Source organism: Staurois parvus, unplaced genomic scaffold (assembly GCF_062004578.1).
Source record: "Staurois parvus isolate SC_StPar_1 unplaced genomic scaffold, SC_StPar_1.0 ptg000564l, whole genome shotgun sequence".
Lineage (NCBI taxonomy): Eukaryota > Metazoa > Chordata > Amphibia > Anura > Ranidae > Staurois > Staurois parvus.
Window position 1 is genome coordinate 8,330,306 of NW_028318360.1, and position 23,471 is coordinate 8,353,776.

The window sequence follows — 23,471 nt, forward strand, 5'->3', positions numbered from 1 at the left end:
CCAATTACACAGTGCATTGAGGTCGGCTTGTAAGTTGGAGACATCCTGTAAGGACGTTATTCCACTGCACAGCTTGGTGTCATCTGCAAAGACTGAAATGGGATTTTTAATCCCAGACCCTATATCATTTATAAATATATTAAAAAGTAAGGGTCCCAACACTGAACCTTGGGGTACACCACTGACAACCCTAGACCATTCAGAATATGAATCATTAACCACTTCTCTCTGAATACGATCTGTTAGGCAGTTTTCTATCCATTTACATACAGATTTTTCCAAGCCCGTAGATTTTACCTTACACATTAGCTGTGTGTGGGGAACTGTGTCAAACACTTTTGCAAAATCCAAGTAAACCACGTCCACCGGCATCCCACTTTCCACCCCCTCATAAAAAGAAATCAGATTTGTTTGACAACTTCTGTCTTTCATGAATCCATGCTGTCTGTTGCTTAAAATATTTTTTTCCAGCAAGAACTCATCTATGTGGTCTTTTATTAAACTCTCCAGTATCTTCCCAACTATAGAAGTTAAACTAACAGGTCTTTAATTACTTGGTAAAGATTTTGACCCCTTTTTAAATATTGGGACCTTACGCCAATCCAGTGGTACTATGCCAGTCATGACAGAGCTCAATTCTTTAAGGACCCGTGGGTGTATTGCATCCGGTCCAGGTGCTTTATTCACCTTTATTCTGTCTAAATATTTTTGGATCATATCAATTGTGAGCCAATGTGGATCATCTGGAGCTGTGTCAACACCATGCCCATTAAGGACATATAGACTGTAATCACACATAGACTGTAATCAGCGTGTTTTGGCAGGAGCGTTTTTTGGCTGGGAAAAAAACCCCAGAACTAGTGGGTTTCTAGAAAAGTTTTTTAGCTGTAAAAACGCTCTAATGTTGGTAAATGTGGAAACGCTGTAAAATGTGCAAACCATTGTTTTGGGGCGTTTTTGGAGCCAAAATGTTATTTTCTTTTGTGTGTAAAAAACACTAAAAAAGCAGCTAACTGCTAATTCAAAAACGCTAAAAAATGCAGAAAAACTCTTTTAACGTGACTTTATACAGCTAACGCTACTGGCGGTTTTAATACTCCCAGTGTACAGGAGGACTAATCACTATGTAAGCTGCATGTCTGTCTGTGTTGAAGAATACCCAAGTAAATACAAAATGCAGTTTTTAAATAATTGCTTCATTTATTAAGGGTAAATAGCTGCCCAAATCTGCCTGACCCTATGTGAAAAAGTAATTGCCCCCAAACCCCCTGCTGCATAACAGAAGTGTGTTTGAACTTGAGGTCACGAACTGATGGCCAGACATTCTCCTTCAGGATTTTCTGGTAGAGTGTAGAATTCATGGTTCCATCAATTACAGCAAGTCATTCAGGTCCTGAAGCTGCAAAGCAGCCCCAGACCATCACACTACATACTACCACCACCATGTTTGACTGTTGGTATGATGTTCTTTTTATGAAATGCTGTCTTAGTTTTACGCCAGATGTAACGGGACGCACACCTTCCAAAAAATTTTACTTTTGTCTCATCAGACAACAGAATATTTGCCCAAAAGTCTTGAGGATAATTAAGATTTTTGTTTTTGGCAAAAATGAGTTGAGCCTTTGTGGGGGTTTTTTGGTCAGTAGTGGCTTTCGCCAATGGATGCCATTTTTGGCTGTCTCTTTCTTATTGTTGAATCATGAACACTGACCTTAACTGAGGCAGGTGAGGCCTGCAGTTCTTTGGATGCTGGATGTAGTTTAGGTTTTTTTATGACCGTGTCATCGTCGTGCACTTGGAGTAATTTTGGTAGGCTGGCCACTCCTGGGAAGGTTCATCACTGTTCCAAGTTTTCTCCATTTGTGGATAGTGGCTTTCACCGTGGTTCACTGGAGTCCATAGCCTTGGAAATGGCTTTGTAACCCTTTCCAGACTGATACATGTTAATTACTTTGTTTCTCATCTGTTCTCATCTGTTCTTGAATTTCTTTAGATCATAATGTTGCTTTTTGAGATCATTTAGTGTGCTTCACTTTGTCAGACAGTTTTTTATTTTTGTGATTTCTTGAGTCAACAGTTCTGGCAGTAATCATGCCTGAGTGTGACAAGTAAAATTTAACTCCGCTTTAAAAAAAAATGTGGTTAATCACAGTTCATACATCGTGATTTAGCAAGTGGGGGGGGGCGGCAATTACTTTTTCACATAGGGCCAGGCAGGTTTGGACAGCTTTTTTTCCTCCTAATAAATGAAATCATCATTTTGAAAACTGCATGTTGTATTTACTTGGGTTATCTCTGCGTAATATTAAAATTTGTTTGATTATCTGAATCATTTAAGTGAGACAAATATGCAAAGTAAAATTAAAAAAAAATCAGGAAGGGGGGCAAATACTTTTTCATATTACTGTATGTAGCCAGGTCAACCACATAAATGTTTGATTGTCAGGAGGTACTTTTTTGCTGCCCTTAGCATCCAATCACATTCTCCCTATTGCTTCTTAAATAACAATGTTAGCTCAGATAGTTTTAAGCCGGCCATAGGCGATAGTTTGAATCTTGGCCGGTTCAGGCTGAACCCAAGTTGATTGATTGATCAACTTTGGTTCAACCAGCCTTCCTGGATTTTACATGGGATTATTGCTAGCGGCTAATATAGACACTAGCAGTAATCACTGTGTTCTCCTGGTGGGTACAGATCCCCCTGCTTGGAGAACGCTGACTGTGTTGATAGGGGAATCGAGTGATTTTCTTTCCTGCAACCCGTGGTTTCAAGAAAGAAAATCCCTCTGTCTATGGCCTGCTTTAGTCCATAGATAGCACTAGCATACACATATAGTTAATATGGTTACCTTCTTTGGGACACAACAGCTACAGTATATAGCCTGGAGGACACGGCGAGATCCAGAGACCAGCTGCACGGAGATACCAAAGGTTTTATGAATAGAACTATTTGAAAAAAGAAAAACTGTATTTTCATGCAGCAAGCCTTCTAAGGCCTCATTTAATAACATTAGTTAATAGTGCACAAGGCCTGGATCAGATTCTGTAGAATATTGCTGCACCGAGGAATATTAGACATCACATTTGGCCCCTGTGTTTTTTCGCAGCTCCATGTACGCTGAAGGCTTTCTTTCATTGTCCTGAGTTGAGAGTAGGTTGAAGGAGCAGGAAGGGAGGTGGATGTGAAAGGAATGCTTTGGACAGCTCAGAAGTTTTTCTACAGGGTGGAGGATGTGTATAAAGTGAATTAAACCTGTATGTATGCATCGCATTCACAGTATTCTCAGTTTTCACTGAAAACCGTCCACCCATTTTTGCTGTGCTGTTAGATCCTTCACTAGAGAAACTTTTCTTCTCTTATTATGTATGTTAGTTAGAAACTGTGGGTGCGATTTACTAAAACTGGAGCACACAGAGTCTGGTGCAGCTGTGCATAGTAACGTCAACTTGTTCAATTAAGCTTTGACAATAAAACCTGGAAGCTGATTGGCTACCATGCACAGCTGCATTAGAATCTGTGTGCACCAGTGTTAGTAATCTCCCCCAATGTATGTTCATTGAAAACCTAATGCTGTGAATGAGAAAGATCCAAAAGAGGTAGTCAATGTACTTCCTTCAATATCACAATATACATTTATTTATTACTGGTACTTATATAGTGCCGTCAGTGTTTTACATATGTATTGTACATTCACATCAGTCCCTAACCCTCAAGGGGCGCACAATCTAAAGTCCCTAACTCACATTCATACATACACATACTAGGGCCAATTTAGACAGGAGCCAATTCACCTACCAGCATGTCTTTGGAGTGTGGGAGGACCACGGAGTTCACAGAGAAAACCCACGCAATCACAGGGAGAACATGCAAACTCCAAGCAGGTGATGCAGTGGCTGGGATTTGAACCAATGACCCTAGTACTGCCAGGCAAAAGTGCTAACCATTAAGCACTGTGTTGCCCATGAATACTTTCAAACTAAACTATAAGTGAATGCTTTTCTTTTAAAATAAACTTTTACCAGCCACATAAGTTAAGCTGGCCATACACATAAAGATTTCTCTTCTCTCTCAGCCCAGTGGGGTAAACAGCAGAAATCCAACAATTCCCCAGTCCATGCTAAACAACATGGATGGACAGTTCTCCTGCTGCTGGCTATTGTGTTCTGACAGCTGGCATGCACAAGCAATATGTGTTTTTTTAATTAACCACTTGAGCTCCGGAAGGTTTTACCACCTTTATGACCAGGGCATTTTTTGCTATTTGTCACTGCGCTAGTTTAACTGGCAATTGATCACCACTGGGTTTATATTTCATATAATATAAACAAAAAAAATAAAAAATGTTGGAAAAAAAACCCACATTATTTTCTACTTTCTGTTATAAAACATATCCAATAAAAAAATCAAATGTCTCCATAAATTTAGTATATTCTGCTATGTCTTTGGTAAAATCACAATAAGTGTATATTAATTGGTTTGTGCAAAGATTCTAGTGTCTACAAACTATGGTATATACAGTTGTGCTCAAACGTTTGCATACCCTGGCAGAAATTGTGAAATTTTGGCATTGATATTGAAAATATGACTGATCATGGCAAAAAATGCTCTTCCATCGTAATAAAGTTCCATTACCTTGTTACGCAGGACTTTTGACAGTTTTTTTCTGATCCCCATGGCTCAGAATCTAGCCTAGTCAGTGTTTCCACGTAACAAACTCATTGACTATTTATACACTGACACTAATTGCAATTTAAAAAGCCACACATGTGGGACATTAACCTCTAACTGGCAACTCGTGTGTGTCACCTTGTGTGTCTGTACCAAGGCCAACCATTCCAGGGGATGGAAACTTTTGATCCGGTCCATTTGGGTGACTTCTATTATTATGATTTAAAAAGGAGCCAAACAACTATTTGATAATAAATGGCTTCATATGATCATCATCCTTTAATTAAAGAGCATTTTTTGGCATGATCAGTCATATTTTCAATATCAATGCCAAAATTTCACAATTTCTGTCAGGGTATGCAAACTTTTGAGCACAACTGTATACTGGAATTTACGCAACTAGGACGTAATGACTGGTAATGTCAGTGATGAACGACTTATAGCGGGACTCATCTAAGCAAGAATGCAGTTTTTCTTTGTTATTTTCCATGCTAATGATTGGGTATTCTTTGCAAAATGTAGCTTTACCTCATTTACAAAGCTCTGGAGCAACTGCACTGTGTAAAGTATAAGTTTAGTATAGCTTTCATTCTTTTTAATTGAATTTATAGCTCTGCTAAGGCAACACATGACCTGCGATGTACTACCTTAGTACAACTTTCAATTACATTAGAAATGTAAAGCAGAACTAAACCCGCTTCTCCTTTACAGTCAAGGAAGCTGCCATCTTGGTCTCTGTTTGATCTGCACTTGCCATGATGATGGACGTGATCAGTCATGACATTTCATAGCTTGACAGTTCACTTGAGAGAAAAAGCAACTGTGACAATGGCAAGGCTTGAATAGAACCGTTTTGAGAAATCGTTTAAGCAATGGGTTTAGTCCCGTGTTAACCGCTTCCACGTCGCCCTATAGCAGAAATACTGCTACAGGGCGGCACGGGTGCACAACATCATGTGTGTGTATGTATAAATATATATGTATAAATATATATATATATATATATATATATATATATATATATATAGATATATCAGTTCCGGGTAGGGAGCCTCGGCTGTTGGTCACCGTGTCTCAGCTGGCTATGCATGGCAGAGCCATATAAAGCATTGTGCTTACAGTGTAAAGCATGCAGTGAAACCGCACACAGGTAACCCTTTGATCGCCCCACATGTTAACCCCTTCCTGCCCTGTGCCATTAGTACAGTGTCCATGCTTTTTTTTTTTATTAGCACTGATCACTGTATTGGTGTCACTGGGGATGTCAGTGACAAGTCAGTTCCCCCCCCTTTGTCAGAATACCCACCGCAGTCCTGCTATAAGTTGCTGATCGCCTCCATTACTAGTAAAAAAAAAAAAAAAAAACTCCAGTATGTTGTGAACGCTATAACTTTCACGTAAACTAATTTGTGTACACGTATTGGAATTTTTTTTTTTTCAGCAAAGACGTAGCAAAATACATTTTGGCCTACATTTATGACGAAATTTGATTTTTGAAATTTTTTTTACAAGACATGTTTAATAGCAAAAGTCAAAAATATAGGTGTTTTTTTCAAAATTGTTGGTATTTTTTTGTGTATAGTGCAAAAAATAAATGGGTGCAGTGTTGCATGACCACGCAATTGTCAGTTAAAGTAACACAGCGCCATAACGCAAAATATGGTCTGGTCAGGAAGGGGGGTAAATCCTCCGGAGGGCAAGTGGTTAAGTTCTACAAAATGTGTATACCATGCCAGGCTTTACCTTTTTGTCATTCTTCATAGATCACATTCATTATACTTTATTTACTGATATAAATTACAGGCATGTATAATGGATGACCTAAGCACAACATAGGTCAGATTCTCAGCTGACATCCAGTCAGCTCTAAGGGGTTGCTCTAAAATTATCCACTGTGGCCATTAGTGAAAATATGAATATTTGATTAAAACGTGTAGTTCCTTGTTATATTTCAGTATGCACAGAGAGGATGTATGGATGACTGATGAATAGGCATTTTTGTTACTTTCTGTGATTTGTATAAAAAGCTGCTTCACATTCCTCATTAATGAGACTACTATGAGTCTGATTTGCCTGAAGCCAGTTTAGGACAAAATGATTCTAAGCAGATCATCATGTGATTGGACCGCACTTGAACCTGGGTTTACACTTGTGCGGTGCAGCATATCACATGTGATTTGTACATGGAACAGCTCTGCATTCCTGTGCAAATCATATGTGAATTCTGTTCAGTGCGATTTGAGTCATACATTTTGTATGGTTCAAATCGCACCGAATCTGCACCAAAAAGGTGCAGGACCCTTTTTTTGGTCCGCACAAGAATCATATCGCATAGGTATTCACACCTATGCGATCTGATTCTGCACATAGCACCACATTTTGTGGACCGGTTTCAGAGTGTTGTTAAATTAACATACACACCCGTAGTAGTTCCCATGAACGGGCTGCGATTTGTGATGCGGTGTGAAATTCACACAGAAACCACTGCGAATTCTGCACTGCATCAGTGTGAACCCAGGCTCACAGACATCTGGGACTCTGCTTCATACCACCATCATACATCCCACTGCCCTTCACCATTGATGATATAGAAGTACAAACCTAAAACACCTGTAAATTGTTCTGTATTTTAGAATGAATGTATCTGCAGTGGTTCTGGATGCACTCCTTGACCACATAAGAATAAAGGATTCTTTTTCAAGACTTTATTCACTGTCACAAATACTGCTTGAGGTGATTGTAGCCGTATTAGTGCATATGCGACAGAAACAATTGAGTACTGTCCGTGATACTTTTTTTATTTGCACTAACATACAATTTTGAGGACAAGCTTTCGGGGAGTGTCCCCTTCTTCAAGGTCCAAGCAGTACTAACTTTTTACTAACTTTTGAGTTTAGTACTGCTTGGACCTTGAAGAAGGGGACACTCCCCAAAAGCTTGTCCTCAAAATTGTATGTTAGTGCAAATAAAAAAAGTATCACGGGCAGTACTTAATTGTTTCTGTCACAAATACTGATAATTCTATGTGATTTATATCTGTAATGATAATATTTTATATTTTAATATTTTTTTAAACTTTAAAAAAATGTTTTTTTCTCCAAACATGCCTGTGGACCAGGGAAAAAAACCTGGGCTTGGGACACGTTGTAATAGCAGTAACATTATATTCTCATGTTTTAAAGTAAGGGCCAATTAGACTGTAAATTCATGTATATGTCCAGGTTTTGGTGCATTGCAGTGCCATACATTGTGTAGTTACATTAGTTTTCACACCTAATGTATACAAACCCACCAGGAACAATGGCAGTTGGAATCTGAAAGTTTAAATATGATTGGTGGCTTTGTTGAGATAACCACTTTGATAATGAAGGAATCAGAAGCAATTGTCATGGTAAAATACTAGCAAAACTTACAAGCAATGCCCTTGAGTTTGGGGAAATGTATGGTGAACACTGTAGAGCAGCCATTCTCAACCAGGGCTTTGTGGAAACCTAGAGTTTCTTGAGGTAGTAAGGCATTCCTTTTAGCTGTGGCTTAATGGACTCCCATTTGATGCTGCTTGCATTCCAGGTCCAACACTACTTGGCAGAGTCAACGCCATGACATCAATGATCTTTTTTAGCTGTCGCTAAGGATGAAAGCCTGGCAACTACTTTAAAGAAGAACTGCTGGAAATAAATCTTCCCATGCAGTGTGGCTGTGCCCACACTGCATGGGTAACTGCTCAGTTTTGTCTAGGGGATCGCAGAGCAGAGATATATTTACCTAATTCACCATTCCTCCGAGTGCAAGACCTAGGGCTCCAGCTCAAGCAGCCTTTTACATGGACTGTTCCTGACGTCATCGCACTCATAGACTGGCTCTGGATGTGAAAACAGCAGGTACAGCCCACCTCTGGATGTGGGGGAGTGCTGTTTTCCAGAGGATCAAAGGACTAATTAAGTATAGTCTTTCTGTGTGCCCCTAGACAAAATGAGCAATTAACCCAAGCAGTGTGGGCACAGCCCCTCTGCATGTGAAACATTTTTTTCATGGACTTCTGCTTTAAGGTGGGCATTCTTGCCATTGCCCACCAATTTCCCAATGCTCCATGATATATTAATCTAGGCAGGGGTTCCCTGAGACCTAAAAACTATTTCAAGGGTCTGGGGTAAAAAAAAGTTGAGAGAGTCTGCAATAGACTGTAGGCACTAACTGAACTTCGTAAGCTTTAGAATAGCTTCAGCTGCTTTTAACCTTTTTCCATATCTTTGCCACCTGAATTATCTGACTTTCGCTTCTGTATGTAATTTAATTGGTGTTTATTTGCAAAGACAGCTTTCATAAAGCTCTCTCTAGACAATAAACAGAATTTGTGGTCAGTGAGCTCCTCCGAGGGATTTAAAAAAAAAAAAATACTTGTACATGATAAAAGCACAATAGATGATATACAAAGCACCAAAAGCCATATTAAGTAACAAAGTAAAGGCTGCAGCTGAGGTAAACTGTCGTCTAGACAGTAAACCACATAAATGGCCCTGGGGCTGCTTAGGAGGAAATGTCCTAGTAAAATCACTGTCATTTAAAATAAAGCCCAGCTTTTAGTAATAAACAGTAAGATTACTACTTACGATTTTGACCAGGGAAAGGGTCATGGCCCCTTATTAGCAGACTCCCTGTGATTCAATTTGTATATTCTTACCTTTGTCCTTGTCTTTTATACAATGCTGAGCAGATAAACACGTCCTAAAGAAAAACTAGTTTTTGGTTGGATGGCATTTACACATGGCAAGCTTTTAAACTGAATGGTCCTCATCCTTGTTTTTTTTCTTGTAAAGACCCTTCCAAGAAGCTTAACATGCTGACAAGAACCACCATTCTCTGTTTCTATGCATATTCCTTTTTCTTAGTACTCCATTCAAGAAAACACTATAAAAAGATTTTATAATCCATTCAACTACCTATATCAATACCGTCAACAAAAGGCCAAGTTAAGTATATTTAATCTTATAGGCAGGGGCGGACTGACAACTCATGGGGCCCCCGGGCAACAGGGGATCATGAGGCCCCTGTGTCCTTGCCCAAACTCAAAAAAGCCTATGAAAAAGGTACCAGGGGCATCTCATGGGGCCCCCTACTGACCCCGGGCCCTTGGGCAGTGCCCGAGTTTCCAAATGGTCAGTCCGCCCCTGCTAATAGGGCAGCTGAGGGCAGAACATCGTTAATTCCCAAAAGAAACTACTGCAATTTGGTGATTAAGGCCTCATGCGCACAGGATGTTTTGAAAGCACTTTTCCTCTTGGCAGCAGCATTTTGGCAGAAAAATCGTCTGGCGCTTGGGTGTTCATTCAATCATTTGGCTAGAATATTCATTTATTTTAGCCATTGAAATGAATTAATGCTCAAGCACTAAACGCTCCTAGCGTCAAGATGTGTTTAGGCGAGTTTGGACATGGTTTCTGCCTCTAAACTCCCCTGCCACTAATTGCTTCTAAAAGTCTGTTCATGGATTCAAATGCTAAGATGGAGGGACATTTGGGAGCAGGAGAAAAAAACAAAACCGCTGGATGCCCCTAAAAGCAACAGTAATAACATCCTGTATGCATGAGGCCTAACAGTATACTCTGATTAAAACTGAAGATTAAACATTGCAGTACTGAAGTACACCAAATCATGCACTGCTTTGTGTTGGAATTCTGGTGATCCTGGAAAACGCCTGCGGGTGAAGCAGGAACATTATTTTTGCTGCCTATCACATACAGAAGGTCTTGATATTAAAAAAACAATGCCAGCACTGAGAAGGTTTTCACAGCCATTAACCACAATTATTATTATACAGGATTTATATAGCGCCAACAGTTTGCGCAGCGCTTTACAATATAAGGGAGACAGTACAATTACAATACATTTCAGTACAGAAGGAACATGAGGGCCCTGCTGGTGGAGCTTACAATCTAAAGGAAGGGGGAGGTGATACAAAAGGTGATAGCTGCTGGGGTGATTGTGTCGGAGGTGATTCAAATACAGTTCTTAGGTGGAGGTGGGGTAGGCTTCCCTGAAGAAGTGAGTTTTCAAAGATCTCCTAAAGGCAGACAGGGTGGGGGCTGACCGGACATGCTGTGGTAGGGAGTTCCAGAGGATGGGAGAGGCTCTGGAGAAGTCCTGGAGGCGAGTGTGGGAGGAGGTGATGAGAGCTAGAGAAGAAGATATCATGGGAGGAGCGGAGTGGGCGATTTAGGTGGTATCTGTAGATGAGGTTGATGATGTAGCTAGGGGCAATGTTGTGGATGGCTTTGTAAGCTGTGGTTAGTATTTTGAATTTTACACGTTGAGTTAGTGGAAGCCACTGAAGGGTTTGGCAGAGAGGGGCAGCAGTCACTGGTCGGTTGGTAAGGTGTATGAGTCTAGCAGCAGCATTCATAATAGACTGAAGGGGGGATAGCCTGTGTAACGTTGTATCTTCCTTGGAATACTGAATTTGATTGGTGATCCAGTTAGCAGGAAGAAAGAAAATAGCTTTCCACATTTGTGATAAAATACACTTGTTTTAGCTTGGTTGTTGTGGCATTAGTAGCTTTCCAAATGCCTTCACTTGTTGCCTGGAATTGCTGTTTATTACTTAATTTCTTTAAGTAAAAAATTTGCTCTTAAAACCAGTTTAACGATAATGGGCTCTCTAGTCAGTTGTTTTATTTCTTACTGACAATACACAGAAGTGTAGAGCCATTTAGTTTTGCCCTTGTAGTTAGGTAGATGTTGGATTTTTGGTGGAGAACACTATATGACCATAATACCTAGTACATGGCCTAAAGTGTGTGGACATCCATCCAAATTATTGAGTTCAGATATTTCCAGTGAAGAGTGTTGTATGTGTTATAGCATATAACAACATTTTAGACAACTATGTGCTTCCAAGCTTGTAGCAACATTTTTGGGAAGGACCCTTTTCTAGCATGATCCTGCCCCGTGCACAAGTCCATAAAGACATGGTTTGGCAAGCTTTGTGTGGAGAAACTTGAATGGCCTCCAACAAAGCCCAGACCTCAATCAAATTGAACATCTGTGAGATTACCTGAAATGCATCTTGCGAGCCAGGTCTTCTCATCCAACATGAAAACCTGAATGTGTCAAATTTACCAACGAGGCACTCTAAAATTTTGTGGAAAGCCTTTCCAGAAGAGTGGAGGCCGTTATAGCTGCAAAGACAAGACCAGTTCCATATTATTGCACATTATTGGTTTTGAAACAAAATGTCCAGCAAGCCCATGCTCAGTAGGTTTGGTGCTCAGCTGCCCTCAAAGGTTTTGCCATATAATGTATTTCTTAGGCAGATGACCCATCATATTCATGCTCTCTGAAAAACATTATGAATTGAGTTAATTTCAGTCCTGTGCAAATATAATAAAACTCACATTAAAACATGAATGACATGTTTAATAGGTCAAAAAACCATACATTATACAGTATGTACCAATAGCCTTTTTTTCATTGTTCTTTGTAAGGTCTAATCACAGCAATTTTAGGCTGAACATGTTCTATCACATAAACATGCATTTTACATGGAGGCTAGATAATGCAGGAGGTGTGACCAGGGGGAGTGCTTGATTGATAGCATACATTCCTATGTGCTACTTTGTGCACTTGCCAGTTTACTTCCCAGTGTTTTGTCTGCAGCTTGCATTACATGGAGGGCTTGCCAAAATAACTTAATCGGGGTTGGGAGCCAAAAAAAGTCCACAGTGAGTTCAAATGTCACGCAAGAGGTAAAAATAAAAGTTCCAGGATGCTGAGTAATTGGATTCCTTTACACAAGAGGGAAGAGCTGTGTAGTACAGGATTTAAACAAAACAGACAAAGGAAAAACATGTCTCTTCCTCTCCCTGATTTTTATGGAACTACAAATTCCAAGATAGCATGTGAATTAAAGGCTATTGAACTTTTAATAATTCCTTGTGTGGTGCTGTTTAGTAGTGCCATAATTTTTACCAGTAGATGATCATAGATGCCCCATGATCACCTACTTAAGAAAACCAGTGATGGCGGAATGGCTAAGAGTACAATTTTGAAAAGCAATTTATGCAAAAACTTTAGGGTTTATTTTAAATAAATGTAATTGACTAGTGGTAAAGTATACACAAGTATTATTTCGGTGGACAGTTGGTGAAATTAGAGGGTCTTAAGACTAAACAAACCCGGTGCTTTACGCCTACCAGGCCATATCAGTCATAGCTGAAACGCTTTTATAATGTAATCCCAGCCTTAACTAATCTGCATCAGCTTCTCTTGGGTTCTGAAATAATCACAGAGGTCAGAAGGGTCTACATTTATGTATTTCAGCCAGGATCAGGTTCTGGTGTCATACGGGTTGCAGGGCAGTTACAGATCAACAATCTTTTGACCGCTACTGACATCGCAGATCGAAAAGTTGGTAATCATGGGACCAAAAAAATGAGCTCGTGTTACCGACTGTTGAATTTTGTTGATTCTTTATTCATGATTGACTCCTTTGGAAATGCTACTGGAGATGGTAGAGCATAATGAATTCTGTATAAGTAACCTGATAACCTACAGGGTCAAAATAAAGACTATATTAGGAATAGCTTTTGGTAACGCTCTAGAGATCTGATTTATGTAAAGCAAATTCTAAGTATTAAAGTGTACAAACTCATTTCCACTCAATTGGTCAATCCAATCTAGGCAAACACTAGAAGACAATTAGGCAAGCACCAGAGGGTGGTTAACGCTTGTTGAAATTTCAACTGTCTGAGAGCAATTAACTAAGAGCATTTGTAATGAGTCTACAAGACAGAAAGTGAAAGGAAATAAACCCAATAGGACACAGATGGCTAAAAAAAAAAAAATCTTGCTTTTGTTGATGGAGAATCTGTGGAGAATCAATCACTCTCATGGATGGTTCTCCAGCAGAGAATGTTTGTGAAAGTCAGATTCTCTGCTTTTATAAATAGACTCTGAAGTGAAATAATCTCATCATTTGCATATGCTAATAAGGTATAAAAGTTGTGTATCTATGCTTAGTAGTGTGTTCAGTGATTGTGATTTACTGCTTCTTTAACCAGTTTGACATCTTTTGGTTGGAATTAACAGAGGAGACACTGTAGTTTCCTTGGAACAGTAAGGAACCATGCTGGTTCCTTACAGTGCATAGAACATATTGTGCCATAGCTAGATCTCCTGCTCATCACATATATTTAATCAGAGTCATTGTTCAGTTCAGAATGAGCTTTGTGTTGCCAGCTGAGCTAAGATTGAAGCTGTCTGTGGGGTAGAGCGGGGAACTGGCTGTGTTCACAGTTGAGCACTGAGTCAGCAAGATAAACACCAGCGGTACCTGAGCCAAAAACTCAAGAATGTTTAATCTGATTAAAAAAGACAATTTAATAAATACTTATGTGGCTCATATAAATAATTGTCTTCAAAACCCACAGGATCTTATTTATTGCTGCTTCCATGAGACCGACTATGGGAAAATAAAATGAGCCCAAGTGGACCTCTGTTTCCAGCACAGAAATATGAAGTAGATTATCTTCTGCAAAGTATCTGGAAAAGTTTTCTTATGCTTGAACTGGAAGGAACATGTCAATGCATTTCCATTCTTCTTTGTACAGACTCTGCCTATTGCATAGCCTGATGCATGTGTCCCATAGCCAGGGCATAAGCTGCTGTTGCTGAAAAAGTTAGACACCCGGCTGCTAGGTTGATTTATGAAGGCTGTAATGCAAAAGTTGGAATAACGTTTTTATTAACTTACATAGGTCATTCAAATTTCACAGGTTGGTAGAGTTACTCTTCCTTTAAAGTAACTTTTCTTATTTTTCACTAATAGATTTCAAGCATATACACCATGCCATAATTGAGTTTCACTCACTGGTGATTTGTGTCAATGGTCTTCAGGAGGGCAACAACTGTCAGTGTTCTCCCAATGTATGGTTTGTCTTCAGTGCCAGTTTCCCCTTCTTTGGGTCTCTTGCACACTGCAGCTTGAAAGACCTCAGTACAGTGTTTCTTTTAACTGAACTAAAAAGCAGCCCATTGTTTACAATGTGCCTGTACACACAGGCACGTAAACAAGTGCTGTGTATTCTTGAGTTTAATAAAAATAAAATCTGCATTCCCAGTCAGTATTTTGCGCTGGTGTGCGCATAAATGTCAGTGATTTTTCATAGGAATGTATTTATTTTATTTTCATACGTGTATTTATGCGCATATGCGTGTAACAAACATCTGAAATTACATCCACAAATGCTGACACTCAAACATCAGTACCATGAGCAAGAGACCTTAAACGTCTTCATCCATCTGTGCACATTGCTGTGCACATGGTGTCGCCCCCATAAACATTCTGTAGCCTTCTGTGGATGTCGGACAGCCTGCACCTCTCCTTTGTCATGGATTCAATGACACCACATGGTTTTTGCTTGGGGTCTATTATTTACTTACAGTGAAAAAGAGGAAGAAGAATTACTGTAGAGGAGGAGTTACTTTGCCAACATGAAATTTAAAAAACATTACTTTCAATACAACCCTTGTACTAGCTGGCTAACCTCCTACATCACTCACCCATACCATGATGTTCTGCAGTCTTCTTTTGTTATGTGCTTGTTTTGGGTCATTCACTCAAAATGTAATAAAACCAGAGACAGCCAGGTAATTATCATTGTCAGGAGGGCAACAACTGTGCCTCATTTGGAGGAAGTGTCTCTTTTGGAACCAAATTCCATTCCCCCTCTTCCCTCCTCAGTTGTCCATTTGTCTCCTGTATTGACCTCTATAAAATGCACTATTTGTTACTTTTCAGTTTAGAGCCCCTTTCACATGGGCAGAATCCACTTTGCACAATGGGGAATATGTCCGCTGATCCTCCGCTGAGCAGAGCAGGTGCATAAAAATGTCCATGTCCACCCTGTTTATGCAGAGTAGACACAGCCTGCTCTGCTCTGTGGGCAATCAGGTGTAAACGGATTGACTGTCCGTTTACACCCAACTGCTCTCCAATCCGATCTGCCTAGAGAGAAAGGGAACACATCACTTCCATTCTTTTTTAGCAGGTTGGATCAGATTGAAGGTAGGCAGACTTGTGTCCATTTACACCCACCGGTCAATAAGAGATTCACGGACCAGCTGATCAGGTCCACCTAAAAAACTGACAGGCGGACCTGATTGAATCGTCTGTGTGGCAGGGGCCTATATCAGCTAATTAGATTATAGGTGCATCAAAAGAAATGATGTGCAATTTCCTACTGTTTGTGTTAAAGTCTTTGTAAAGGTTCAGATTTTTAAAAAAATAACAAACATGTAATACTTACCTGCTCTGTGTAATGGTTTTTCACAAAGCAGCCCCAGTCCTCCTCTTCTTGGGTCCTCTATCGGCACTCCTGGCTCCTACCCCCTGCTGAGTGCCCCCATAGCAAGCTCTTTGCTATGGGGGAACTCGTGTGTGCTCACTCCCGAGCCACTGCTCAATCCCGCCCCCCAGTCCCTCCTCACTGGTTGTGATTGACAGAAGTGGGAACCAATGGCTCCTGCTGAAGTATCTCAGCCAATGAGGAAGGAAAGACCCAGGAGAGCCGGATTGGGGTCGGGCTCAGATGAGTAGAAGGAGGGCTAAGGGGGTCGCTGCACACTGAAGGTCTTTTTACCTTCATGCATAGAATGCATGAAGGTAAAAAACTTTCAGCCTTTAAAACCACTTTAAGCTGCCCATACAAAAGGCATTTTATTTTGTTCAGCCCACTGGACGAATGAAAGAAAATTACTTTATTCTTTCATCCACATACTCAGTCTGAATGGGGGAAATCCTTTTGCTGAGCTATTATATTCTTACAGCAGGGAGATTTCCCCGGCTATGGCCGGTGGTGCTGATCAAGAGAACGTTTTCTAACAGGCTGTTAGAAGCAGCCTGCCCTTATGTGGTTTGAAGTTTGGTAGGTCCCAGATGAACCTGACAAATTTGGATCCATGTATGGCTGGCTTTAAAAAGCAGCCACGGTCTTGAGGGGAAACCTTGGACCTTTACCAGCGTGCTGTTGAGAAGGACCCTTGTTCTTTTTGTGGACAAAGTGGTCTCACAGAGGTCAGGTCCCCCCCCCCGTGCTAAGTCGTACCTATAGCTCTGCATCAGCAAACCCATTCTCCTTGCTGATTGGAGAATTTTAGATCTGACTGAGGAGGGGGCATGTTGAACCTGCAGAGAAACCTCTACTACCTCAGACACAAGGGTCCATCTCTAAATCATGTTGGCATGAGACCGGCATTTTCTAAAGAAAACAAAACAAACTGAACAGTTGGGCTTTCCATAGTATGTTTGTTTGTTTTTTTTGATACAATGACAAATGGGGAAAATTTACAAAGATCTCCTAGATTGTAAGCTCCAAGGATCAGGGCCCTCCTATCCCTCTTGTATTGAACTGTATTGTTGCTGTATTGTCTCCCTTTATATTGTAAAGCGCTGAGCAAACTGTTGGCGCTATATAAATCCTGTATAATAATAATAATATTGTAAATTATTTATTCACTGATCTGCAAGGCGTTCTATGTGCAGCAGCCTCTTCCCTCTTCTTGGGGTCATATGTTTCCATCGACAGGCAGCTGTGGGTAAGGAGGATCAGGTTTAGCAGTTGTAGGCATAATTGACTTATTAAAAAAAGAAGAAAACATACCTCATTGTATTAAAAATGACTTGAAATGATCCCAAAATGTTGTTAAATATAGGAGGACTCCAACTTCCCCTTATGGCTTTCCGCTGTGCACTTGATAACCTGCTCTTGGGACAACCCCCCCCCGCCTTGCCCCGGAGAGTCCTTGACTTGTATTTGGGTCATAGCAGAATGTTGACTTCATGATCAGTGGCATGTTCTAATTACTAAGCCTGCTAGATATTGTTTAGACACCTGTAGTCCTCACCCTGCACTGCATCTGCTGCCCACACTTTATCCCATTATCTGCCAAAGTATACATTGCGCACAGTTTTTCCTGCATTTTCCAGACCATTGTGGCTGCGCTAATTAGATCTGTATGATCTGTGTAGAGGTTGTGCCAATGTGTGTTTGTTGATTTAGGGCATTGTTCCCCTAATTACGGAGCCCTGTGTGATGGAGACCAATTAATCTTGTCTTCTGTGGTATCTTGTATTTTTGTTTAGACTGGTCATGTAAACATAAAGACTGTGTGCCTTTGTTAGAAGTCAGCAGATTCTGACAATGTTCAAGCCACCAACAGGACCCAATGAAATAGAATTAAGGCCATCACTTTTGTTTTCACTGGCAAACTTGGAACACTTAAGCCTAGTACACATGATCAGAAAATTGGATGAAAAACACCACTTTCAAAGTGATCTTAGAATAATCTGATCATTTGTACAGAGCTTGTCCGAAATTATTTGAAGGGACAAACACGAAAATGTTATTCTTACGATACCAGATCGTACGCTTTTCGTTTAATCGGTACAGTATTCGTCTGAAAAAAATCGGAAGAGCAAGACCACGCATGCTCAGAAATGAAAGAATACATTAAAATATTATTGTTGTTATAATACAGGATTTATATAGCGCCAACAGTTTGCACAGCGCTTTACAAAATGAAGGTAGACATTACAGTTACAATACAATTTGGGACAAGAGGAAACAGAGGGCCCTGCTCCTTAGAGCTTACAATCTAGAAGACAAGACAATACATTACATCACTTCCGATGTTGTATTCTGTCATATGAGAATTTTTGTAACTTTAGTAACCTACTCATTTTGGATATGAGACTAGCATGCAAAAAAAAAAAAAAAGGACGATCATTTGTCCAATGTTCTCATCATGTGTACCAGGCTTTAGGGGGAGATATACTAGAACTAGGGCACTGGGGGTCTGGTGCAGCTGTGCATGGTATCCAATCAGCTTCTAACTTCAGCTTCAATTAAGATTTGGCAGTAAAACCTGGAAGTGGAATGGTTTCTATGCAGAGTTGGACCAGATTTTTCACTCAACAGTTTTATTAATTAACCCACTTAGGGTCCATGCACACTAGGTGCCTTAAAAAATATCAGAATTTCTGGCAGAATAAAAGCAGTGGAAAAAACATTTAAAATGGCTTTTATTGCAAACAAATGTATGTCTTGTTGCTGGTTCATATATATGCGGTTTGAACCACATTCAGTCCATATGACATGTGAAATAACATTGCTTCCTATGGTGCCCGTTCACATATGTGCAGAGCACTGGCGGTGTGGGTTGAAAAAGAGTCATGTCCGATTTCTGAGCAGTGCGGTCCGATTCAGTTGCGGATTACAGGCTATTGACATCTATGGGAACTGTTCCTAAACAGCGTATGTCATCATTTGTGAACAGGATAAAATCCTGACCTGAACCTGATATAAATCTGACCCGACCCGCTGAACAACTACTGTATCAATTAGTGGTGAAACCTGAGATTCAATCCGCAGCGCATATGTGTGAATCAGCTCCTCAAGTAGTTGTAAACCTCAGATAGGAAATATGAGCATTTCTGTCTACTGCTTTGCTCCTCTGCTATCAGCATGAATCACTTCTGACTCAAAGAGAAAAATGGTGACGGGGAGGGAACTCCGGCTGATTGACAGCCTTAACTCTGCTCCTGTGTGCAGTGTGTAGAGGGGGTGTGTCTCTTCCCTCCAATGAGCTCTCAGAGCTCTCCTCACTGAGCTCTGCAGAGTGTGAATTCAGTTCTCCGCCCCCATTTTTCTGAACTCACAGACAAGCTTTATAAATACTGGACTTTGAACAGATGTAGAGAAGAGTACAGATAAACAGGTACAATTAATGTAGGAGGATTTGTTTAATCTATGTGTATCACCTAAGTGCAGCCACTTCACTGGGTATATGTAAGGGTTTACAACCCCTTTCAGACAGGCCAAAGGGTTTACAACAAAAATTGCTCGATTCCCCCAGCAACACTGTCAGGAATCCCTTTCACAGCGATGTTGTGTTCTGCCAGCAGGGAGCTTTCCCTGCCAGCAGAACACAATGAATAGCGCTGCCGGCTATAAAAAAAAAAAAAAACAATAGTCAGGGTGCCAGGCATACGTATATCAAAATTCTGATCCATGTAACTTTAATCTATCACAGTGCTCCTGCATTGTTTCTAATGATTCTCCATCTCTTTTGTTGCAGGTGATAAAAGAGGTGTGCAGCAGCTGCGGTGGGCCTGTGGACTCGGATGGGCACTCTTCAAGCTCTCCCGTACCAAAGACAGAACTGGAAAAGGTATAGAGCGCCCTTCTACTGCTATATGAACTCTAAATTGTGTGCTTTAAAGCAGAACTAATTTTCACCCATAAAATGATTCACTTCTGAGGACATATTGCTGTCAGCTTAAAGTGGAAATTTTACATTTAATTATGATTTTTATCTATATTATATATATTTTTCTGTTCCAGAAATTGTCATCAGAGAGACCCAGCTCTGACGGGGAGTGTAATGCAGAGAACGGCATTGCAGTTGTCAATGGAAAAGAGCCTGGTATGCCTGTATTATTTTCTCTAAATATGTGCCTTCGTTCAGTGTCTATTTTTCGCTGACCCTCACCTTCCCAACTAACATTTATGTAGCACACACACAGTGCATGCTCACAGATAAGACTTGGCCGACCATAGGAGATATCTGGGATGGTCCACCATGATTCACAGACTGATTCCACCTTTAGAGCCAGTGATTGCTGGTAGATTGCAGAGATTGGAACCATATGGAAATGGAGGAAATGCTTTACCTCTAATTTAACATCTTTTCCCCTCATTTATGTCCACCAACACGTGACCGAGTGGCCCCATAGGCCTGCGGCTTTGCTCTGGTGACCCCTGGGTGGTGATTGAAGATAAGTGACAACGCATTGGATTTTTAAATTATTATTAACAACAGCTGTCTATTGAGTTCTGCACCCTATAGTGTGGACTGAATGTTCCTACATGATATACACCCCTGAGGAAGAAGAAAGAAATTGTATTTTGAAACAAGTTGGGTGTTTGTGAAAGAATACGGCTTAGTGTCTCTGGAAACAAATATGTGCAGGATAACCTTTTATGGGCTCTGTATAAATTGTTTGCTTGTTGCCCCAATTGCTAGTTAGTGGTTTTCAGCCATTTCAATAATATCCTACCTTTCCAATAACCTGAAGTTGATATGTAATTGTTACATGTCAACTTCTAGTTTTTAAATTCATTAGTTCATTTATTTTGTTTACACTCATCGGACACAAATTGCTAATCAGCCAATCACATGACAGCAACTCAATGCATATAGGCATTTAGACATGGTGAAGACTTGCTGAAGTTCAAACCGAGCATTAGAATGGGAAAGAAAGGGGACAGCCATCTCTAGGGTTTGCAGAGAATGGTCCGAAAAAGATAAAATATCCAGTGAGTGGCAATTGTGTGGATGAAAGTGCCTTGTTGATGTCACAGGTCAGAGGACAATGGGCAGATTGGTTTGAGATGATAGAAAGGCACCGCTAACTCAAATACCTCAAAAAACAACATGAAAGCATTGATCCATCCTACCTTGTATCAACGGTGTGAGACTGATTCGAGATGATAGAAAGGCAACAGTAACTCAAATAACCACTCGTTACAACCAAGGTATGCAGAATATCATCTCTGAACGCACTTTATTAAGTACACCTGCTCAATTGCTGGGTACCACAAGTTGCTAATCAGCCAATCACATGGCAGCAACTCAATGCATTTAGGTATCTAGATATGGTAAAGACAACTTACTGAAGTACAAACTGAGGATCAGAATGTGGAAGAAAGGGGATTTAAGTAACTTTGAATGTGGCATGGAGTATTTAAAAAACTGCTGATCTACTACTGGGATTTTCACACACGACAATCTCTAGGGTTTACAGAGAATGGTCTAAAAAAGAGAAAATGTCAAGTGAGTGGCAGTTGTATGGATGAAAATACCTTGTTGATGTCAGAGGAGAATGGGCAGACTGGTTGCTGTGACATTCAGATGGTAGGGTCAGAATTTGGTGTAAACAACATGAAAGCATGGATCCATCCTGCCTTGTATCAATGGTTCAGACTGAAGGTGGTGAAATGGTGTGGGGGATATTTCCTGGGCACTAGCAAGGTGTTCCTAAAAAAGTGGCTGGTGAATGTATGTACTGTATTTTTTTTTTTCTAGTAGCCCCTGCAGTGAAATCATTGGTATAGAATGAATGCGTTCCGTACTTGTAGGAAAGTTTCTATTTTCCATGGATGGAATATATTTCCATTCATGTAGATTTCCTCTACCGTGTTTAAACTTTTCAACTTTTAGGTTTTTTTAAAAGTGAAGGTGACTCTGTGTGTTTAGCAGCTTGTGCTGACTGATTTAAATGGGACTTTCTGCCACATTCTGTGCCTGGTGAGATGGAATTACTTCCTCACCATCCCCCTGGGTAGACCACCCCGGCCTCCTTACAGCTCCAGCCCTTGTTCTCTTGTTTCCCTTTATAGACAGAATGCTGCCATGCTGTACTTCATCTGTGTCTCTGGTTCCTATATGTCTGGTCTCTGATTTTCAGCAAGTGTGGGGCATAGGGTTCCACCAACACTTACCATGCACTGTCCTTTTCTGATATCACTGGTACAGGCAACAAAGTGTATTTTTATTGAGCACATATTTGAGCTATTATTGCAGTGTTTAGCTTCAAGTGTTACTCATCCCACAACAGTAAAATCAGTCTGTATATGCAGTAAAGCGTGCTTGTTATACTCACTGTGGAACCTAAGGGGTTAATCATCTGCATTGTTTAAAAAAGCCTGTTTGATCCTGTCTTCACTGATCCTCCCCGTATTCCACAGTTCCCAATCCATCTGCTGTTGGTACAGAACCCTAGGAGGCACTCTGCACATGCTCAATTTTGTGTGTATTGCTAGAGAGGTTTTTTTGGGGAGGGTGCATGTGATCAGCACAGTCCAGAGGGTCAGGGGTTATGCAGCCTTATAGGACAGTCAGAGGTGAATGAAAACTCCTCCTACAAGCTTTAACTAGTGCTCGGCCAGACACTGATAGAAGTCACACAACTGCCTTTTCCTGCTGATGAGAAAAGGTATTTAGCAGTTTATATTTACTAAAATAATTGCATTCCATGTTGTTTGTACTGTAGGAGACCAGATATAGTGAATGCAGGGTCCTGGGTTTAGTAACACTTTAAAATACAACTCCAAGCACAAAATAAAAATGACCCTTGCCATGGGCCTCCCCAGCCTACGGGTACATATATTAAGAGTAGTACACACTTTTACCACTCCCTCCTGTAGGCTCCATCCATGCAACTGCTCCCAAGGTGCCTTCCGGCCCTCGTTGCGTGTCTGCCTCCTCCATGTACAATGCAGGGTTAATAGCCCTTTATTGTACATGATGATGCGACAGGCCCACCCAGAGTGCCTAGAAGAGGAGGTCAGAGCCTGCTGGAGTGGGGTGTAAGGTAAGTCCTGCAGCATCCACTACCGCTCCTGCTAGAGCTATAGAACTTTTAACCCTTGCGGTTTGGGAGTCCCTACTGCAAGGATTTTTTTCTCTATCCAGGAGGTGGGCTTTAATGCTGAACTGCAGGTAAATATAAAATCAAAAATGAATGCATCCCTATAATCATAATACATTACTAGATACATCTTTTAAATGAAAACAGTGTAAGTACCTGAATTTGACTTGGTATCAGGTTTTTGCTGCCTTTGTGCAGCAGACAAGCAAGGAAGCAATCAGTTCACGTGGTGACTTGGAGCATGCTGATAGAAGGAGACAGCAGGGTGAAGGAGAGATCAGGTCCGCTGTGCATTGTATTGTTTCTCTTTTCATG

The 23,471-nt window shown here is 40.6% G+C and overlaps 1 protein-coding gene across 2 annotated transcripts in view; it reads left to right on the plus strand.

The window, feature by feature from the left end:
• AFAP1 (actin filament associated protein 1) overlaps positions 1-23,471 on the plus strand; it is a 228,393-nt gene that overhangs the window by 137,556 nt on the left and 67,366 nt on the right. For both annotated transcript variants that reach the window (XM_089691578.1, XM_089691579.1), the window contains exons 7-8: positions 19,802-19,894; positions 20,068-20,149. In XM_089691578.1, coding sequence (XP_089547704.1) covers positions 19,802-19,894; positions 20,068-20,149 — 175 coding nt within the window. The remainder of the gene's footprint in view (positions 1-19,801; positions 19,895-20,067; positions 20,150-23,471) is intronic.